At 32.6% G+C, this 22,054-nt stretch overlaps 1 protein-coding gene across 1 annotated transcript; it reads right to left on the bottom strand.

Moving 5' to 3' along the window:
* Positions 1-4,479: 4,479 nt before the first annotated feature.
* On the bottom strand, positions 4,480-21,717 carry LOC143049972 (periodic tryptophan protein 1 homolog). Its single transcript, XM_076223753.1, has 15 exons — positions 21,594-21,717; positions 18,136-18,185; positions 17,312-17,472; positions 15,944-16,026; positions 15,170-15,266; positions 14,280-14,387; positions 13,150-13,271; positions 12,264-12,322; positions 11,723-11,819; positions 10,328-10,389; positions 9,569-9,680; positions 7,329-7,419; positions 6,931-7,052; positions 5,897-6,002; positions 4,480-4,745 (listed from the first exon to the last, which is right to left on the bottom strand). Exons 1-15 carry the CDS (start codon positions 21,654-21,656, stop codon positions 4,519-4,521), a joined length of 1,560 nt encoding a protein of 519 aa, XP_076079868.1. The 5' UTR covers positions 21,657-21,717; the 3' UTR covers positions 4,480-4,518.
* Between the last annotated feature and the right edge of the window lie 337 nt (positions 21,718-22,054).

Here is a 22,054-nt window from a genome sequence, read left to right as displayed (position 1 = left end):
GGTCTAGTGACTTTTACACTTTTGCTTAGTTTACATGTATTAATTTGTGATGAGATTAGTCTAATATAAACCACTTATGTTAAGTCAAATAATAAATTTCTATGAAGATCATACAACCCCACCCATTGACTTTGAAACTTTTACAGTTTACAGGTTAACCGGTAGGTTTAATTAAAGGGAATGACCTATGATTAGCCAATGGTGTATTATATGGAGTTGTATTAGCATTGGCTTATCTCATTTCTGTGGAGATTGTTTAGCCATGTACCTTCAGTGGTTCGTTTAATATTTCTATTTCATGTTAAAGACTTGCTATTTTAATTTCAATATTTGCATAATCAAAATACCAACAAGGTGAAACATGTCTGTGTGGTAACAGTCAGAGTCAGATCCAGGATTTCGGTTAGGGGGGTTCAATTTAAATTTTTTGAGATAAAATTATTGAAATATTCTTCTAGAGTGGGTGCAATGTAGATATCTCGCCTAGCCAAGCGTGGAAAGAAATATTTTGTGGTAAAATTAGTGAGAAGTTAAAGTTTCAAGCTAAAACCACCCCTGACAACAATTTAAATCACCATAATAATCAATATTTTCAATAAACAATATAGTACATATAATTATGCATGCAATACAAAGTATATATTAGTTAGGACGAGAGAAATGTGAAGAATTGACAGATGGATGTGGAGACTGACAGATGCAAAAGAGGGACGAAAGATACCAAAAGGACAGTCAAACTCATAAATCTAAAACAAACTGACAACGCCATGGCTAAAAATGAAAAAGACAAACAAAAAACAGCACACATGACATAACATAGAAAACTAAAGAATAAAAAACACGAACCCCACCAAAAAACTAGGGGTGATCTCAGGTGCTCCGGAAGGGTAAGCAGATCCTGCTCCACATGTGGCACCCGTCGTGTTGCTTATGCGATAACAAATCCGGAAAATAGTCTAATTCGGTAGGTCACATTCATGAAAGGGAAGAGGATTGTAGTTACGATGTTAGGAACATAACCGATATCATTTGTGAAACGGTTATTCCATAACGGTCAACCAACTCGTGATGGCGTCCGTAAAATTTACGAAGGGATGATTTCAACTACACCATTTGGAACTCTTGGTTTAATAGCTTCCAAGTGAGACTATCTTACCTGACCAATATTAAGATATTGCAAACAGACTTGAATTTCTCATTGTCATTGTCTTTTCATATCTGTTGTCAATTTTTTGATATTTGGAGGTTGTGCCAGGCTTTATATATACTGTTTTCGCAAAAAAACTCTAAAAACAGGGCGAGATGCTTTTACAGAGTTATGTTTAATTTCTCGTGATCCCGTGGAATTTGAAGGTATGTGTCGGGGGGACTTGACCGATTTAGCATACTTTGGCAAATTTTTAGGTTGTTAATGAGAAATATATATAGATACAGAAATATTAAACAATGATAAAAATTAATAAACTAACCTTTAACTTGAACCAGTATTTCTATCTTTCATTAAGTAAGAATCTAACCTGGACTTTTCATGGCAAATAACCAACACAACTGAGGGTAGGGGACTTTCAAGTTCTTTGTAGGAAAGTGAGTTAGGAATGTTTTGGAACTTTGATTATCAAAGAAGTTGTTTATAAAAAGCTTAATGTATCAATTACTTTTACTTTAACAGCTAAAAGCCTATAATATTTGTCATCAAATGCAGCACCACGTTCTGCCACTGACTGTTAATTATTTCCCTCATGAAATTTGTTCAACATATTTGAAAGTAGTAGGCATCTTAAACCAATTAGTCTTTGTCATAATTCTGCAGATATAGCAGAGTCTTCATGAAAGCAAGCAAAAAAATAAAAAAATAAAATACAATGGTGTTTAATAGTCCCTTTTGGCTTGTATGATCTATAGAACCATTAGGGCTGTCATTATTTGATGTATATAGGCCAAAATTTGCAGGATTGATGTATGAAAGGTATTCTCTGAAAGACTAAATGTTTTATAACAAAGGGGATTGATGATTTGAAAAGCCCTCTATTGAACCTCATCAATGTTATTTTGGTGGCAAAATAGCAGAACTATCAAAATAGTTCCGTAGGAAACCAAAAGAAATTAATATCTGACAATTTTAACAAATCAGAGCATAAATAGTTCCTCCTTATGCAGTCTTCCCGAAGAGGGTTCAATAGTTGAGACATTTTTTTTTGTATTACTGGTATAGTAAACAAGACAAGTCTGTGTCAACAACCTAACCAAAGAGCTGAAAACAGATGAAGGCTACCAATGGGTCTGATATGCAATGAGAAAGTCCTGCTACTGAAGCTGGCCCATGAACAATAATATATACTTGTTCACGGAAATGGAAGCCACACTAAACTAATGAACCAAATTTAAAAAAACACTAAAAACTAATAAAGGCTAGATTCCTGACTATAAGGAGATGTGGTATGATTTGTTCATTGTTGAAGGTCGAATAGTGACCTATATTTCTTTATTTCAATGTTATTTGGTCTCTTGAGTGATGTTGTCTCATTGGCAATCATACCAGATCTTCATATTACTTAATATACGGAAACATATCTCTTACTAGCAGGCTTCTACTGAATATGCATAAAATATTTGCAGTCATGCAACATGTATCTTTGTTCTTTGATCAATGCACAGAAGTGGCATTTTCCACATTTAGAAAACACTTGTGAAACCATAGAGATGAAGAGTAGTAATATAAGTTTTCGGTTATTTTGTGTGTGAATGTTAAGTTTTGTGGTGTCTTTGTTCTTTCTTTTTTTTAAATCAATTAATTTACAGAAGGACCAAATATATATATTCTTTAAATCTAAAGCACCCTTTTGTTTTCTACTTCTTAATCTTTTTACCTATTTTTTTCTTTCCATTCTTTATTTTTTGCCTCTTATTTTCTATTCAGTAAACATCATGTAGACCCTCAAATATAGTCTTAAATACAAATTCATTCAGACATTTTAAAAAGGGTAATAGGAAATGGATTCATTTTGGTATTCTATTCAGTATTGCCAGTTGATGACAATAAGAGTGCAAATTTTTAGATGTTGACTTGGTCTCTATGGTATTTCCATCATTTTGGACAGTTGCCACTGATATTTGTTTTCCATAATAAGAGGAAGGCAAAGCTGACTTTAAAGGTCTAGGTCAAAACCAATATAGACTAAGTAAGACCTTTAAAGAAACAAAACTTCTAATCTGTATTGATTTTCTGTCCTATCGTAAAACATTGGTCACAAATCTTTGATAGAATTTCATGACTAAGGAATTCGCATTTTCAAGGGGCATAACTCTTTTAATAATTAAAGAACCTTTGTGAGCACGCTCACATACCCCACATTGTCACTGGACAAACAAAATCTCACCAGATTCCGAAGTTCAAAGACTCATAACTTTACAAAAGTCAACTGAATTCTTGTGGATATCATTATGCACAGTAACATATTATGTCCTCATAACTACAAAGTGTCATGAAATTCTGTTGTGGGGTTTCAGAGGAGTTGCGATGACAAGAACAGGACTGATGGACGGGTCAAAAACATTATAACCTCTGTTGTTTGGGGTAAAATAAATGATGGGGTCAAACAACATTGCTGGTATAAGACCGGTATATACAATTTTTAGAAAATATAGTGCAAGTTCCAGTATGAAAGTTATCCACAAGACAGAAGATGAGAAGAATACAAGGAAAATTATGAATCAATGAAGCATTGGACAGACGGACAAACTTGTTTTGAATTAAAAGCGTTTTAAATTACTGTAGATTTACCTTTTTTCTTGGATACAATTTTTTTGTGGAGTGAGGTGACTTGTATTTTTCATGAATATTAGATTCCATGGTTTTCCCAAAGTCAGCATACAAGCCTATAAAAAATGTGTACTACTTAGCACATTTAAAATCATGGTTAACTAATACACATAAAATCCACACAAATGTATATCCTTATAATTTATATAATGGATCCACAGTATTACAGGCATTATGACCTAAACTAGTGCCATATCCTGAGATGGTGACCTTATAATCATAATGATCTAAACTAGTGCCATATCCTGAGATGGTGACCGTATAATCATAATGATCTAAACTAGTGCCATATCCTGAGATGGTGACCGTATAATCATAATGATCTAAACTAGTGCCATATCCTGAGATGGTGACCTTATAATCATAATGATCTAAACTAGTGCCATATCCTGAGATGGTGACCTTATAATCATAATGATCTCCCATGTTTCCACTAGTTTGGTAATGATCTGATATTGAACAACTCAGTGAGATCTCCAAGTCAATTGCCAATACACATCTAGAGAGTTAGATTCTGCACAACCCAGGCACAAACTACACTGGACTTGTTTTTAATGACTTTTAAGCCAAGGGAGAATAAAAAAATACTGTATATAATTCTGACTTAAACTGGTTTTATCACATGTCTATTGGCTAATTCCACTAATCTGATGTGTACCTTATACAGTTGTAATCAATAAAACAATGATAAAAACATTTTAGTCTAAGAGGGTTAAAATATCTTCAGTTTTTTTCTTCTTCTTCTTTTTCTTTTTCTTCTTTTTCTTTTCACTATTTTGTTGTTGTGAATTGTCTATAGATAAACCTCCCATCACCATGTCCACATCCTGGGCATCCTCATCAACGAATTGTTCCTCCTCTTTTATGTCCCCGTCGCCCTCCATAGTTACCCCTACTGGAGCTCTATCTAAGAAATGTTTCCTCACTGAAATAAACATACTGGTAAATAACCCTTTGTTCAAGAATTTGCAAAGTCTGAAGTCTAAAGCATAAGTAGATACCAAAAGGTGTACGGTAATATAATTCGAATATTAAAAAATGCAGTAAAAGAATCAATCACAACAGTTGAAATTTAAAAATGGATTATCACTGCTGTTTTGATTTCCAGGATACTATGCATTGACCTTTTATGAAAATACCATAAAAAATTTACGGAACAATGTATTTTTCCAAGCATTCTCACTTGATTTTGATGCAATGTTTTAAATTTTTGAATTTTTGAAAAACTAAGGCTTTTCTACCTCAGGCATAGATTACCTTAGCTGGATTTGGCAAAACTTTTAGGAATTTTGGTCCTCTATGCTCTTCAACTTTGTACTTTATTTGGCCCTTTTAACTTTTTTGGATTCGAGCGTCACTGATGAGTCTTTTTGAAGACGAAACCCGCGTCTGGCGTATATACAAAATTTAGTCCTGGTATCTATGATGAGTTTATATAAAAGTCTTTACATCACCCATTGTTTTATGAAGTCAGAGCAGGGAAATAACTAGATTCCATTCACATAAAAATTTGCAGTTTATTAGTAACCAATGTTATAAATATTAAAATCACATTTGTCGTTGTTTTTATATTCATGCAATTCACATCTACGTGTAATTACATAGGAAACAACAACTGTCTCAAAAGAGTGACTTTAGCAATACAATACACCTAATGGCTATCAGTCTGTCATTACTGGACATCACACAGGTTTCCATAAAATTTTGACATCATAATACAAAATATTTGACGCCACAATGGAAAAGTGATTGTTGTTTGACGTCAGCTAGTTCAAGTGGGACAAATTAATGGGTCAGCTGTGAACAGTGTTAAGATGTATAGCTGCATGGAAAATGCTTTTCAATAACATGAACAAGAATGACACACTTTATAAAATATGGTTTCTATGTTTTCCTTACAATAGGAAACATTTTGATAAATATTTTTAAAATCATTTAGTATCATTGAATTTTTACAACACATTTTTTTATACAGTTCTGTGCCAAACCAAAGCATCAGACTTTTTTTTATTTTCCAACATTTTAAATCTTAAACAATGTTATCTTGGGGTAACTATATGCCTGTATCCTACTAACCTGCAGCACTTTCTCTTATGTCCCAGACCCTCATTTCTCCTCCATCCCCACCAATAGCAAACACAAAAGGAGCCTCAGGACAGCACTCAGAACAATATAACTGTCCCTAAAAACATTCAGTAATGTCATTCAACAAGATTGCAAAATAAGAAGCCATGATGGTATAAGCATGATTTGCATTTTTTCGTCTTCTATTGATTATAGTGTTGACTAGTTTTCTTCAACTTATTTTTTTTTAAGAGTCCATATGGTATGTTCCCCCTTTTAAGTTATTTTGTATGCCACCATATGGTATGTTCCCCCTTTTAAGTTATTTTGTATGCCACCATATGGTATGTTCCCCCTTTTAAGTTATTTTGTATGCCACCATATGGTATGTTCCCCCTTTTAAGTTATTTTGTATGCCACCATATGGTATGTTCCCCCTTTTAAGTTATTTTGTATGCCCCTTCCAATGAACTATCAGGGTTTTTCAAGACCATACTCACAAACGGTGTGAAGGGGGAGCCAAAAATGCAGTCCCTGAAATTTTCTCTCGAAACCAGAATTTAAGAATCTTTGTGTTTGTAGTAGGAGGTGCTAACCACTACACTGCAACTCTCATTATTTATAAATTACCCGTTTTAAATTGTTTTTGATAAATTTAGAAATTACTAAGAAACAAAGTTTCACCTTGAGGCAAAGCTGACCTTATATGTATATGTCCATTTTTGTGAAAAAAACTTATCACCAGCTTCTTGTTTCAAACATCCTTGGCTTTCAAATATTCAGATTTGGGTGTTCCTGATGAAGATTAATCACAACAGCACTTTGGAGATATTGTGAATTTACAAAGTGTTATTTGAAGTCATTAACAGGACGATTCAGACTTTAATATTCATAAAGCTGTTGATTGTTACAACCATATTATGACCTCTTGGTGTGTTTTTTGTGCTGTTTGTTTGCCGTTTCATGGACTTTTTCCCCATGGCTCAATAATCAATACATTACCATTTTAAGATTTCTTTCTAACACTAATGATCTTATCTTATTACCATTTTAAGATTTCTTTCTAACACTAACGATGGTTTATTGTCCTGTACATCCCATACTTTAAACATTTTGTCTGATGATGTTGTCACTAACAGGCCTGGAACTTTATAACTCTGTGATATACCTGAAATACATCATAGACAATCAATGACAATGTTTGTAGGTAGAAGTCACCAGTTATTCATAAATCTCTGGAAAACTCCTGTATATGTAATTTAAAGAAAATGTCCACAGTGTAACAGTAAATATCAAAGAACAGTACATAAGGAATAGCCATTATCTTGCTGTAAGCAATTCAGATTCAGTTACTTGTAAAAGACCCCAAGGAACTGTTAAAATAAAGAATAAAAACAATGAGGGATGAAAAAATTGTTTTCAGTTTACATAAGTTGTGCCATACCTGTAACAGCTTCATCATGTGCTGACAGTGTAAACAATTGTTTGTCCATACGGGAATCTATATAATATATCACACCTTTATCTGTTGAGGCCTACATAATAGAAATTAATAAGATAAAACCTAGTAAAAAATATTTAATGAATTGTTAAATAAATAACTGATAATATCAATGAAAATACCACATGCACTGATGTACTGTCTGATGTTTCTAAAGGAGTAGGTTCAGTAAGACCCCTTTTTGGCCGCAAAATTTAGCAGTTTTACAAAATTGTTAAAATGTAAACTTTGGGTTGTTTATTGGAAAGTAGAATGCTTCTGCTACATAAATGTGGGCTGTTTTTTGGCAATACAATGCACATGTATCGGGTACTAGCATCATAAAGTCATGCTAAATTACTGAAATCTTCACAGTTAAATTTTAGACGGTTTCCGTCTTAAATGAAAGTGGCCGCATTTGTGTTCATTCTTAATATTGAAATGTAAGTTGTATTTAATGATAATACATAACATATATAAAGGTTGAGGATGAACACGGATGCGGCCACTTTCATATTTGACAAAAAACATCTGAAAAGTGACATTTTTTGGCATATTTGATAGATTTTTCATATTTAGCAGGCGGAAACCCGGTTGAAATAGAACAAAAGAATCGAAGCTCTTTGTTAGAGAAGGCTGTAAATGCTTACTGTAATGTTTACTATTTTAACAAAAAATTTAAAAGTTAATAGAAACAAATAAAATGACAATTTTCTTCTCAATTACGAAGTGTTTTATTTTAAAAACACCATTTGCATAAGGTTTCAATTTATCTATTACATAGTTAAGCAGAACAATTAGATATCAAGTCGATGACATGGGAATCTATCAAGTTGGATGTAGAAAATGCATAACATCCGATTTTTTTGAAAAAAATACCAAGGATGGAAAACATATCAATCTATTAGTTCAGTCATTTTCATGTCTGCCCTTCCATTATGTGACTCAAGAAAAAAATCTAAAAAATGGGTAACGATTGTATCGAAAAGAGAAAATCGAGTGCACCTTTTTATGTTAGGGCGTGTTTGAGTTGAATATTTTGTCTTGAAAACGTACAAAGCAAGAATATTTGATACATCATCTCGCTTCAGATTCTATCATTTTTATATATCAAAGCTACAGGTTGACTTTATAACATAAAAAAATCGCAGTACTAAAAGATGAAATATATGGGTCAAGTGAAATACCTATCTAATAAATCCTAAAAACAGAGTACGTGTGTTCGAATAGCTTTTTTTTTACAAAGTACTTGACGACAGTCTTTCAAGTTGGATGATGAAAATGCATATTTTCGTAAAAAAACTAACTTTTTGTGTGTGATAACCAAGGTTTATAGTCTTCAACCACTAAAAATATCTAGTCTGCCCTTCCACGAAATATTTAATTAGAATTTTTTTTAAATGTTTATGAATTTTTGAAAATTCCACCTGACAACCGATTAGATAATAGTTTTAAGTTGAATCAATGCAGACAAGATAATTAACTGATGCTCATTAGCTAGTAGATACATTTGTCTTTTAAAATACAACTGACAAATAAGGATCGTAATGGTGCTATGCGGAAAAAATTATCGGTTTTCAAGAGCAAAGTTGGCAGCGCGTCATCCCTACAATGGCTTCCATTTCTACGATTGTGAAAATTAACTGGCGTAATGGGGAGATAATTTTGACGAAGTAGAATAATGACTGTAGGCCTGAATCGGAGCTTTTTAATGACTAAATCAGTTAAAATCTTTCCAATAAACTAATTGAATCAACTGAAATAGGCACTTAAGTGTTTAAAAAGTGTCCAAAATCTTTCGTCAGATGAACCTGAAATTTGAGGCCAAAATCGTCCCTTACCAGACCTACTCCTTTGTTGAAGTTATACTTAAAGATGCATTTTTCATTCTTTTACAATGCTGATTAAATCTATGGATTTTTCAAAGGTAATATGACTATTCTGCCTCTTGGTATATTTATATTACTAAGGACTCACACCAGCGGCCAATTGGGGCGATTCTCACCCATCACTTCCCTTCTTGACTGTAAAAAGAGATATTTAGTCAAAGGCAATTTTCAATTTTTAACAAGTCGATGAAACAGCAATTTTTCATTTAAAAGTAAAGAAATTCAAATATGACCTTTGACCAAAATTGTTTATCGCAGAAAATTAACCCACATATTCTATAACACTATCAATAAAGGATGAATAAAATTACTTACATAGAAATTAAAAGGTTTATGTGTATCCCATAATACTCTTTCTATTTCTCCATTCAGATCCCAACTTTTGTATGTACTATTTGGGTTTCTACAGTCATAAACTTTAGCAGTACTGAAATAATTAAATGATACAGCATTGATAATTAATTCTGATGCAACATAGTTTGTAACATTCATTTTGATTGGATATTGTCACCAATTTTCATGTCATCAATTCACAAAACATAAGAGCAAGCCAAAGAAGTATGACAGATTTCAAATGTATATTTAATTGTTGTTTTCGTTTTTTTTCCATTAAAATAGTGATAACAATATTGTGTTTTAAGCTTTGGCGGCTTCAATTGGTGATTTGATTGTCACCAGTACATTTTTACTGTCTCGGCTTACGCGTTGCCAGTAACCTTAATTTGGGACCATCAATTGATACCATTGGAGCTTAAAATACTATACAGTAACCTCCTAATTCTCAAGCAGATATGTTAACACTTCAGGTAATTCTGGAAATAGTTCTTCAGTTATGCTTTATGCTAGGTTGGGCATAAAAATATGCTTCTGGCGACACTAAATTCTGTGTTATATGAAAACAATTGACATATACTTTCAATATTTTTCTATTGAACAAAACAGGAAATATCACATCAACAAGTAAACCATAAGCATTCATGTACCAAAATAGTGTGTGCATCAGGGATGGGCACGATTACTAACAAATGTTTTTTTAATGCCCAATGTTTAATTCTTAAGATGAAAAAAACATACTTGTCAAATGACCCAGATAACAATGTCTGCTGTTCAAATGGGTGCCATTTCACACACTGTGCCTGTATGAAAGAAAAACAATATCTGCGTTATAATTACATTTTTTTTTTCTACATTTGCTTTTATCAAATTTTATGACTGTAAATTATGAATCGAATACAATACTTTTATTCATGCAATTTAATTTTTTTTAACTTCTGTTTTGAGTTTTGATTATGTATATATTCTTATTACAGTGGATTCCATTGAGTGTGTAGCTAAAGGTAATATAGTTGGTTAGCTTGCTTGTTAGCTGAACCGTGAAATCATTGTTAGGTTAGGTAAACTCCCCTACACTAAGAATAGACAAGTCCGATAGATAACTAATCTGTCTGTCTGTTGGACTATGCTACTTTGAAAGGAGGGTAGTATACCTGACCTAATAATGACTTCACGGTTCAGCTAACAAGCAAGCTAACCAAACAGATTACCTTTCGCTACACACTCAATGGAATCTGCTGTAAACATAATCAGTAACCTGGTTTATTGTCTGCTGTTAAACACTCCAAATCTTCACTAAAACGATAAAACTTAATAATTCTTTCATGTCATACTCTATGCTCATTTAAACATGTACAGGCATTAAATCTGTCAATATCTTTACACCAAACATTGATTCCTATCAATGTTTCAATTAGCATGGACCATGAAAAGAAAGAATCATTTCAATTCTTATAAGAAAATTTACAACTTTCTTCTTTTAAAGCAACCTGTAAAACACATTTCATTTCAATATAAGAAAAAAGTTTTAGAAAAACCAACCATTTCACAACAAATTTTTAATAGATTTTGTATTTTTTTTTTATCACTGGTGGTATTTAATAATTTTGACCGACTTTGGTTGTTTGTGATGTATATAGCCATAGGCCAATTTGGTTTTTATGCTCTCAAAAGTTTAATATCTCAAAAGATTTCCAAAATTAGAATCACATTTGAGAATACACATGGTCAGAAGATATGGACTGTCCTGTTCTTTAGACTCTTGATATCCCATTAGATATTCAACCTCTTTCCAAAATGTAACCCCTCCCTTAAAATTCATGGCATTCAGAATATATTTTTATTCTTTTAAATTTCCCATTAAATGTAACAGATGAAACATAAAATGTATTGTCTTTTAAGTTGATAGTTGATTCCGACTGCCTACTTATTTGCAACTTTCAGGTAAATTTCATAAAATGAGAACTTATATACTGATTCTGGAATAATTTTTTTTTTCAAAAACCTAACATTACCTTCTCTGAAGAAATGCGGATGGCTTAATATATTTGGATCAATACAAAATTAAGCATATCAAACCAGAAAGAACAAAATACACATAATTTACAGTGAGTTGTTTGACCTATAAACATGTACCTTTTCCTTGTGTTGTGTAATTGAGGTAACAACTTTTCCTTCAGTTAAATCCCATAATGCAACAGTAAAATCAGCAGACGCACTGGCTAAAACATTCCTAAAATACCAGTATCAAAATTGAAAATCATGGCTTGTGTGTTTCATTTATACCTACAGCATGTCATTTAATGCATAACAAATTTCTGCTAAATTATTTAAGAAAAAAATTATAAAAAATAAACCATATAACCGTACCTTGACCTATAATTGTTTCCTTTATAAATTGTGATTTGGATGGAGAGTTGTCTCATAGGCACTTTTGATATAATTTGATATACCACATCTTCTTATATCTAAATAATATTTCTAGAACTATCTTTAAAAAGCCTTGCTTCCAAAACCTCTTCTTTTAAAATTTGCTTCTTGTTTGAGAGAAAAACTTTACAAGTAAATATTAACATTCATAATAGAAGCTTTACCAATTTCTGAGAACCAGCACTTTAGGCTGTTAGTTGGTTTTGTACGGAGAGAACACTCTTTAGATATCTTTTTTATAGCTCACCTTACTGCAGAATTCCATGATAAATCTAACACAGCATCTGTATGACCATGACCACTGGCCTGTAAGGAAATCACTTACATTAAATGATGTTTGACCTTCACAGATAAGTTTTATACACAATATAGCAGTTGTATCCTATGTGTAAATACTTATCAAGTGTTTGTGATTTTTATTGAAGACTTTAATTTGAGATTGAATTGACAAAAACATAAGACTTTGTAATTGGCAATATTTTAAAATCAATTTGACTAATATCGTTAACCAACTAATTTTCAAGCTACTTTAGAGAGTATAAAAATAATGCAAATATAAATCATCACGAATAGGTAAAGCTAGGATTTTTCCATCATCACAAATAGGTAAAGCTAGGATTTTTCCATCATTACAAATAGGTAAAGCTAGGATTTTTCCATCATCACAAATAGGTAAAGCTAGGATTTTTCCATCATTACAAATAGGTAAAGCTAGGATTTTTCCATCATCACAAATAGGTAAAGCTAGGATTTTTCCATCATCACAAATAGGTAAAGCTAGGATTTTTTCATATTCAACTACACCATGTAAATTTGGGAAAAGAGAAATTAAATCTGCAAGAAATGGGCTAAAAAATGCCAATCACAAAATAAAGTATCCATGAAAAATAAGTTGGTGTACAGTATACCAATCACTAACTGCTAGTTGTTGATGACTTTTGTCCAATGTCAAAGTCTATTCAACATTCATTTAATCGTACAGCGTTAACCTCGATAAGTGGTAGAAAACTCAAAGCCATGTGTAAATATGTGAAAATGTTAAAATAGGACCATAACATTTTACATGTTAGTGTTTTAAGCTTAAGAACTACACAGGTCCATCCCATTTTTGAAGATTGTTTAATTGAACAAACCTTTTTACTTTTCTTTTTCTTGGCTTTCTGTCCTAATACTGTGACTGGTTCTAAAGAATCTACAACATCCAGGTCCCAGATCTCGATAATAGGTTCCATAGATCCGACGGCTACAAAACTACCTGTAAACAAATCAAACAGACTAAGCCATTATGTATATAGCCATCGATCCAACAGAAACAAAACTACCTGTAAACAAAACAAATCAAACAAACTTGGCCATTATGTGTATAGCCATTGATACAACAGCAACCTATTAACAAAACATATCAAACAGACTAAGATAAAACTACCTGTACACAAAACAAATCAAACAGACTAAGCCATTATTTGTATAGCCCTAAAAAAGTAACACAGCATGTTATAAATTGCATGTGTTCGAAACCCTGATCTAGATGTACCTGCATCAGACACTCTCAAAGCCAAATAATTGAAAGCCAATGATACAAAAGAATCAAAACAGTTATGACTGAAAAACTAAAAATAATATTCAATTTCACCCAGACACCAAATAATCTTTGACATTGAATTTAATAGGTCCAATATAAGAATATACTGACATATACATGTACTTAGTTTTACTGTGCATATTGTTGAGTTTGTTTTTTCTACATTGGCTAGAGGTATAGGGGAGGGTTGAGATCTCAAAAAACATGTTTAACCCCGCTGCATTTTTGCGTCTGTCCCAAGTCAGGAGCCTCTGGCCTTTGTTAGTCTTGTATGATTATAAATTTTAATTCCTTGTGTATATTTCCGTGTTTAATATAATGTTCATTTTCACTTAACTAGCATAAACATGGTGCGGGAGAGTTTAATATACGCCGCATTGAAGACCTATTGGTGGCCTTTGGCTGTTGTCTGCTCTTTGGTCGGGCTGTTGTCTGCTCTTTGGTCGGGCTGTTGTCTCTTTGACATATTCCCCATTTCCATTCTCAATTTTACTTAGGCAAACAGGCTTTCAATTGATAACATTTAAATCTAAATGCAAGGTTCATTTCTAAATTCAAACCAATATTGGAATCAAATAAAATAACTTTAGGACTAGTGGTCTACAAAATTCTATATCACATGTACATGTGCATCTACCAAAAATAGATTTCATCCTTTAAAGTTATATCTAATCTACAAACCTGGTTTATCTTCACCCACATCAAAGTTCATCCATTCGACAGCCAGTGGAAAAGACGATATCATTATATCATGGTGGATGTATAAGTTGGCATTGTCTTCATTGTATACTGAAACAATCATATATTATCATATGTTAAAATTGTATACTGAAACAATGATATATGATCATATGTTAAAATTGTATACTGAAACAATCATATATTATCATATGTTAAAATTGTATACTGAAACAATCATATATTATCATATGTTAAAATTGTATACTGAAACAATCATATATTATCATATGTTAAAAAATTAAATTGTATGTTAGAATTGTATTTCCCTTCTTAATGTCATACTCCTTCAACAGTTATACTTTTAACATTATTTTTTGGATCATTCAATGAATTTTAATATATATATATATCTTTAGTTCATTGCACAAAACATTTCAGCAACTAATAAGGAAGAACAGCAATTCATCTTACAACAATAAAAACATTTGCTGTTCCTATGAATTATTCGTCATCTCCTATTTTTTCTCCATATCTGGTCTTTTCTGCTGATAGACCTCTGCTTTTCTAGACTATATATATATAGGTGTTTTAGAGATTACAAATTTTGTATAGATACAAGAGGGACAGAACGAGGGGGTGTCATCCTGAATTGCAGAGAAAAAAATCTTTCTTGGATCCTGGAAAAGTGTAAATCATGAATTCCAGCCAAAAAAAAAGCCCAATCCCAAATTGCTGAAAAAAATCAAATCAAAACGCCAAAAAAAGGTTCTTGCAACCCTTATAAAATATACATATCATCAAAGACTAAATTTACCTATGTATGCCTTTTAAAGTAGTTAGGTGGCAGTCTCATTGACATATACCCTAAATATATATTTATTCATATTTACCATATATTTCCAATGAACAGACATCTTTTTCTGCTTTTCCAGCTACTATCAAATTATCTGTAGCTTTAATTTCAAAATCTTCATCATCACTATCATACTATAAATAAAATACATTTACATGAATATTTCAGATTGTTTTGATCATCAAATAACTATTAAACGTATAGATTATCTCCCATTAGAAAAAGTGAAAAAAAATATGGGAAATTGAAATATATTAAGTTTAAAATGCTTCTCTATATTTTTTGTCAATTCATATTTTCATAAAGTTTATCATTTTTGCTGCTTGTGCTTCTTGTTTTTTGTTTTTTTTGGTTTGCTTTTTTGTTAGATCTTTGAAATAATGAAGCTTTCAAATATAAATTCCCCTTAGAATTTTTCCAATTTACTGTGTGCTTTGTGTGTTCTCAAATATGATTGATTGATTGATTTTTTGTGTTTTAGTGCCACTTTTAAGCACCACATTTAGGCTATTTCGTGGCAGACAGTTGTTATTGGTGGAGGTAGCAGGAGTACCCGGAGAAAACATCTGTCCTTCGATAAGCAAACTGACAATCCTAGTCAATTAAAATTGGAGTCAAGTGCAACATCACCAGCGGGGTTAGAACTCACAACCTTAGTGTTGACTGGCTAGTGATTACAGTAGTAACTACTAATACCACTCAGACACCATGGCCACCGTTCTCAAATATGAGGATGTTTATACTGTATTTTTTGGTTTTATTATGCTTTAGGTCAGAAAGGTTTCACTGTACTTTTCAATTTCTTATTTACCTCTCCTTTCGTTGTAAAATATGGATCATCATCTGGTGATGCAAAATAGGCGAGGTTTCCAATTCCTGCCAAGGCTTCGGATTCTGTCAATACAAAATCAAAATTAAATGAATCATTTTGTCAAAATTTAAAAAGATTATAAGCTTAACCCTTACCATGCGGTACCCGTCATGTGACAGACGTCCCCAGACCACTGTTATTTGGCTCCAATGGCGTTCCATACTTTTAGAAGTCAGCTTTATGATACTTATTTCGAAAAGTTATGCAGGTTCCGTCAACCTGAGGCTATCTATAGTCATGTTTCTTATGTTTGGACTAGGAAAATTGAAATTGGATGAAACTCGGTTTTCTGGAGGGGTGGGCTTCCCCTCTGTGTCTTACAAAGGAAGTTCAGAGGCCTAAAACTTGCAAAATCAGTGCAAACCCGCAGACATATAACTACTGATCGTAATAATTATTAAAACTACTCATAGGAAACAATGGCTTCAGGTCCATTTGAAGTCAAAAATCTGAAAAAATCATGAAATTCCGTATTTTTGGTCCAAATGACCTTCTGTAGACTGTTGAACCAAGATCAGATTCACTCCCACCTAACAACTGTTGGGGTCAATTTGTTAACTGGGGTCCACTCTACATGCAGGCTACAGCTAGATACCTTTACCAGCATCCCTGGGTCTTCAGGGTCAAGATAAAGGATAAAAAATCATCAAAATTGATGCTTTTTGCACCTGATGACATACCTTGGGCCAAATTCCCGTGCATCTATCCTGCCCCGTGATCACCTACATTAGATTTAAAGGAATCAATATGCTTCAGCAGCAGGGTTAAGCTCATTTGCATAGTTTTGCAAATAAACGAAATTTCTGAAAACAAGTCAGCATGGTAAGTGTTAATAGATATGCAATAAAGAAAGAGTACATTTGTAATTTCAAAAATAAAATGAGCGATACCAGTAAGGTATTTATTGGGTTTACTTCATTAAACATATAACAGCAAGGTGAATCCAAGAGTCAATGTTCATCTGACAGGCCTCATCATTTTTGAAATTGGTGAGTGCAAATATGTATCAAAATGGAAAAATGTGGTATCAACTGACCACATGCACATAATCATCATTTTATAGTAACAGTTTAAAAGTGAATTAAATTTGATTTCATTTTCCTACTTTATTTTGTTATGGAGGCTGTAATAATAAAATATATACTAGCACTAAAATTTCTTCTCACTGTTGGAATGGCAATGACCAAAAATGATGAGCCTTGGGACTCTCTTTTAAAAATGCTTATAAAGAACCCGTAATAGTTTAGACACAAAAAATGAAATCTTTCATCAAGAATTCCTATTCATAACCATCTTTGTTTAACATACCATCTTCCTCATCATAATCATCTAAATTATATTTTGCCACAACATCTTCCTCCATTTCCTCATCATGATTTCTCTTCCCAACAGGCTTTGTTTTAGATGCAGTGGCTCCATCTGCTTCCTGTTCATCATCTTCCTCCTCTTCTAAATGTTCATCTAAATTTCTACATTATAAAATATGATTGACATTTTTCTCAACTAGCACACTGTTCCAACAAGAAACACTTAATAAATACAATAAATAAATGACATTCTAATTCTTGAATTTCCACCAGATTTAATGTACCTTTTTTTACCACAAATTGCACAAAATACTATAACTGCTTAGAGGTAACTGAACCTCCTTGGGTTGCCCTCTTTGACTGTCAAGCATCGAAACCTCATATATTTATTTCTACAAATGGTATGGTATTATATATTAACATAGTTGTCTTTTTCCCCTTTTGTTTTTGTTCAAATCATTCTTGTACCTGTCTCTTTCAGAAAACACTCCCCTTTGTTCATGTTGTTAACAATGTAGTATTTTTGTTTTTGAAATTTTAGTGCATTTGTATTTTTTCAGAGTTAAGTGTGGAGTTCATTTCGCTGAACATTTTTTAAACATTTTTGCTAAGGGGCTAGCAGAAGCCCACTTCCAGGTGTGAGATTTTATTGTTGAGTTGTAGACTCATTGGTGATCTTGGACTGTTTTCTGCAATTAGGTAGGGTAGTTGTCTTTGACACATTCCTCATTTCCATTCTCTGTTCTAATATATTAATAAAGCTGTATACAGGTCTTCGAAATCGAGGGCTGTAGTAGAAATTGTTATTTTTCTACTTTTACTTACTCTTTTGCTTCCTCAATTAATCTTTTTAAGTCATCTTTATCAAGCTGAACCTGTTAAATATACAGTTAATCTGCAGTGTTTTAATACTTTTATGGCCAGTTTATAAACATGAAGTAAGAATTTGTTGCCATTGTCCAATTTATTTCCAACAAATGTAAACAATCCTAAATGTTATACATGAACTACTCAATGAGAAAAAAAATACTAAAGTATTGAACAAAAACATGACTGTATACAAGATCATACAAGGCTTCCAAAGTGCCTCATGTGAAACGTTTACAACTAGTCTAACAAATTTTTTTATATACTTTTATATGTTAGCATTTAAATCATAAAGTCATAAGTTTGTTTGCCTCTGACCAATTTAAATAATTTGATATACCTGGGCATCAAATTAAAATCAATTCTGGATTTGAACGACATGTCATTTTCGACTTTGGACCCATTTCTTACATGTTGATAGGTCAAAAACACAAGTCATTTTAGACACTAGTTTTTGACAGCAAAGGTCAAATGAAGGTGCCATCGAAATTAATGAACTCAAATAATTTTTTTATTTAAGATCAAAATATATTTCAGATACATTTATTTTATAAGCATACTTGTGACTCAAAATATTGTTCAAACATATAAGGCCTAAAAAAATAATGTTGTGTTTCCGATCACCCCCTTGAAATTTTGAAGGGACGGTAGGTAGGGATTTTTTTTTTTTTTTTTTTTTTTTTTATAATATTATGAAATAAGCTTAAGTTATATAAAACTCATTTTCCAGTTACCAGACAAAAGTTTGGGATTTAATAGAAAGAGATTGATTACCCACTTTAAAAATCTCCCTGAGATAACTTTTAGTTTACCCCTTTTAAAATCCCCCTGAAATAACTTTTAGTTTACCCCCTTTTAAAATACCCCTGAAAAAAAGTCCAAACCTAAAAAAAAATTGGGCAGCACTTCCCCTAGGAAATTAGCTTTTTAAACCCAATTCCCCTATTTCAGGACCAAAAGTTAGGAATTGTCAGAGAAAGAAATTGAGAAGATGTGGGGCAGATTCATTTATAGGAACATGAACCAAACATCATCCCAAACCTACAGATAGACAAATATATTATATACACTGTTCCCTGGCAGGACACTTTCTTTTGGCAAAGCATCTGTGGCTTTTCATCAGAATGTCTAAAGCGTTGATTGGCTGACCAGTTTCAGATGGATTAATATCAGGTTCATTTTGAAGAAGGGTCTGGCATGAAAATTTGATAAAATTAATTCCAAAAGATTGCATTGTTCCAACAGTTGTGTTATTGTCATCAATCTTGGTCCAGTCATTTTTGCCGGTGGCCGAGCACAAAATTTGTGTTGTGTATTTTTTTTCATCGATGTTAGACATTGGATGAATTTCATTGCTAATGTCAAAAAGGGTGTTACCTTCTGTAAAATTTAGAAATATTTTTTCCTCCGCGAAATGGTCACACTTTCCACGTTGAACATTGAATAGGACGCGTTGTGTTGCCATGTTTAAACACTGACAAATGAAAATAACTACTGCGCATGCTCCCGTATATATAATTAGCCAAGAAGATTCCACTTTCCATTCTAAAAATAAGCCTCGAGTTTAAAATTAGCGTTGTTTTCTTTTGGGGTGATAAAAAGATCGAGGGACTTAGAATTTTTTATTTTCTTTCAGAAAAAACGGTCGGTAGGTATACAAATTATTTTTTTACCCACATCAGCTTTAAAAACTTTTGAGTCGGGGGTCTGAAGGACGGTCGGTCGGGTGACCGGAAACACAACATTTTTTTTTTTAGGCCTAAAAAGAAAATTTGGAGAAATATGATAGTAGGTTGAAAACACAATATATGAGGATACGTCTGATGTTTATTGAAATTTTATATGCAGTGTTCTCCCCAGAAATTTTTTAAAAGAGTGAACTTTTGTGATCTGAAGCAATCAGTCATAAATCATGACATGCAATATAAATTATAATGCTTAATGACATGTGTTTAATAATGCAGATTATTCCATATTGATAAAACTTTAGTAGGTTTTTCTATATGAATGGGATTTTGAGTAAATAAGCATATTCACCTGCGGAAAAAGGATATTCACCGCGCATAACATCGCGTGCTTTTACCTGCACTATTTTGATAAAAAAACGATTGATGTACAATTGGTTTTGGTTAATAATTGCCATTACATACATTTCTCTTGGAATATGGAATAAAACAATTACTGTCTTTTGATGAGGTAAATGTGTAGTTTTATTGACTTTTGAAAAACTGTTGGATAGTCTGTTCCTCAACTTTGCCTTTATCCTCTTTAGGGTTAGAAACCCCTTCTCACAATAACTTTTGTGTACCCCCATTTAACATTTCTAAGCCATGAAAACTCAGTCAGCCACTTGTTATTTAAACCAGAAACAGGGTGCTTGCTGTAATCACTTGCTAAAACTTAAGGTCGCTTGGGAAGTATTGACATCTGATTATACTGACAGTGTAGAAGGATGTGTATTAAAAAATATTCTCCTTTTCATTAGAAGTCATTGGGCTGAAAAAACTATTAATTCCATCATCTGACTTTTGCTTAACCCCTTTGTAATTTGCAGAGAACATGTTCATTCAGAACTACATGAACTAAAATCGTATAATTGATTAAGATATTCGGAATACAACTTTTTAAAACAAAAATATTTTAATGAACAGCTGACCGGTTTCCGTAGTTTAATTGACATTACACTTCTGTGTGTATTATTGTTAAAACCAATCTATGGCAGTTAGATACAAATGAAACTTGACAAACTCTTCAAAGTTAGAACCATTGAAACTATATACTAGCGACATTATACATGTTATACAAAGGCAGCAGCGAATGATCACTCCGTGCCCGAGTGTGTGTCACATATTTCCTGACACACGGATAAACAATCAATGTTCAATATCAGAAGCCAATAAAGACACTGCAGGAATCTTTGAAAATATTTTGAAGGCACTGTGGCACCGCAGCATCATATCGGCCTGGTAGAACACTGATAAGGATATTTTTTAAGCCTGAATGGGGGTGTCCAACAGCATTTTTTGAAGTAAACAAAATGGAAATTGAATTTGTGCAAATTTTTACTTAAGTCTTCTTTTAATGATTTGAAATCTGCTAAGAAATAGGATTCTAAATATGAATACATGTTTATGATGTTTGGGTAATTTCTTGTAACATAGGCTATTTCCGTTTCAAAATGCATGTGCATGTTCATGCATTTAGAAGCCAAATTTCGGCTTCATTTGTTTACTGTTTTTAGCTACCTAATGTACATGAAAAGGGTTACAAAACATGGAAACGGCTGTTCGTCATTTTATTAGCATTCCCTCCCCCTTTTTCTAAGTTTCGTTGATTCTACAACAATTTCCCACTGTAAAATACACTGAACGAGATCTATACTGAATAAACAAGTATAAGTTTTTCTGGAGCCTTACTCTGTCTGGTTTTGCTTTGGAAACTCCTCGTTTAACCCAAGACACACATGGCACAATATTCATTTTTCTACAAAAAAATATTGGAGTTGTTTCCCCTGAACATGAGATTCCTCTGAAAACCTAAATACAACGCAATACAACAAATGACAATCATCATACGGAAATGTACCCGGCCAATCAATTTGCGGATAGGAGCCGCCACTTCGAATTCAATATGACCTTAAATTTGGAATTTATCAAAGTTTTTTAAGACAGCAGACCCGAGAACACAGTTATTTCTCAGTGCATTTCTTGTAGACAACAAATTCAAAGTAAAACTTGAAATCACACCTGCTCTATCTGTCTATCTCAATATTTTTTCTTTACAATGTATGTCATGTATATATCTGGGACTCAGGTATATATAGTGTTCTCTGTTCGAAATAATATTAAAATAATAGAAAAGTCTACCAGCTCTAACT

Source organism: Mytilus galloprovincialis, chromosome 10, assembly GCF_965363235.1.
Source record: "Mytilus galloprovincialis chromosome 10, xbMytGall1.hap1.1, whole genome shotgun sequence".
Lineage (NCBI taxonomy): Eukaryota > Metazoa > Mollusca > Bivalvia > Mytilida > Mytilidae > Mytilus > Mytilus galloprovincialis.
The sequence above is the reverse complement of the archived record's forward strand: the minus strand, read 5'-3'. Positions and strand labels throughout refer to the sequence as shown.

Coding starts and splice junctions, on each gene's coding strand:
- LOC143049972 (XM_076223753.1), bottom strand. CDS start 21,656: ATGAATATTGTGCCATGTGTGTCTTGGGTTAAACGAGGAGTTTCCAAA. Junction 7,420..9,568: donor ATAAACCTTTTAATTTCTAT/GTAAGTAATTTT, acceptor TCTATTATGTAG/GCCTCAACAGATAAAGGTGT. Junction 4,746..5,896: donor CATAAGAGAAAGTGCTGCAG/GTTAGTAGGATA, acceptor TGTTTATTTCAG/TGAGGAAACATTTCTTAGAT.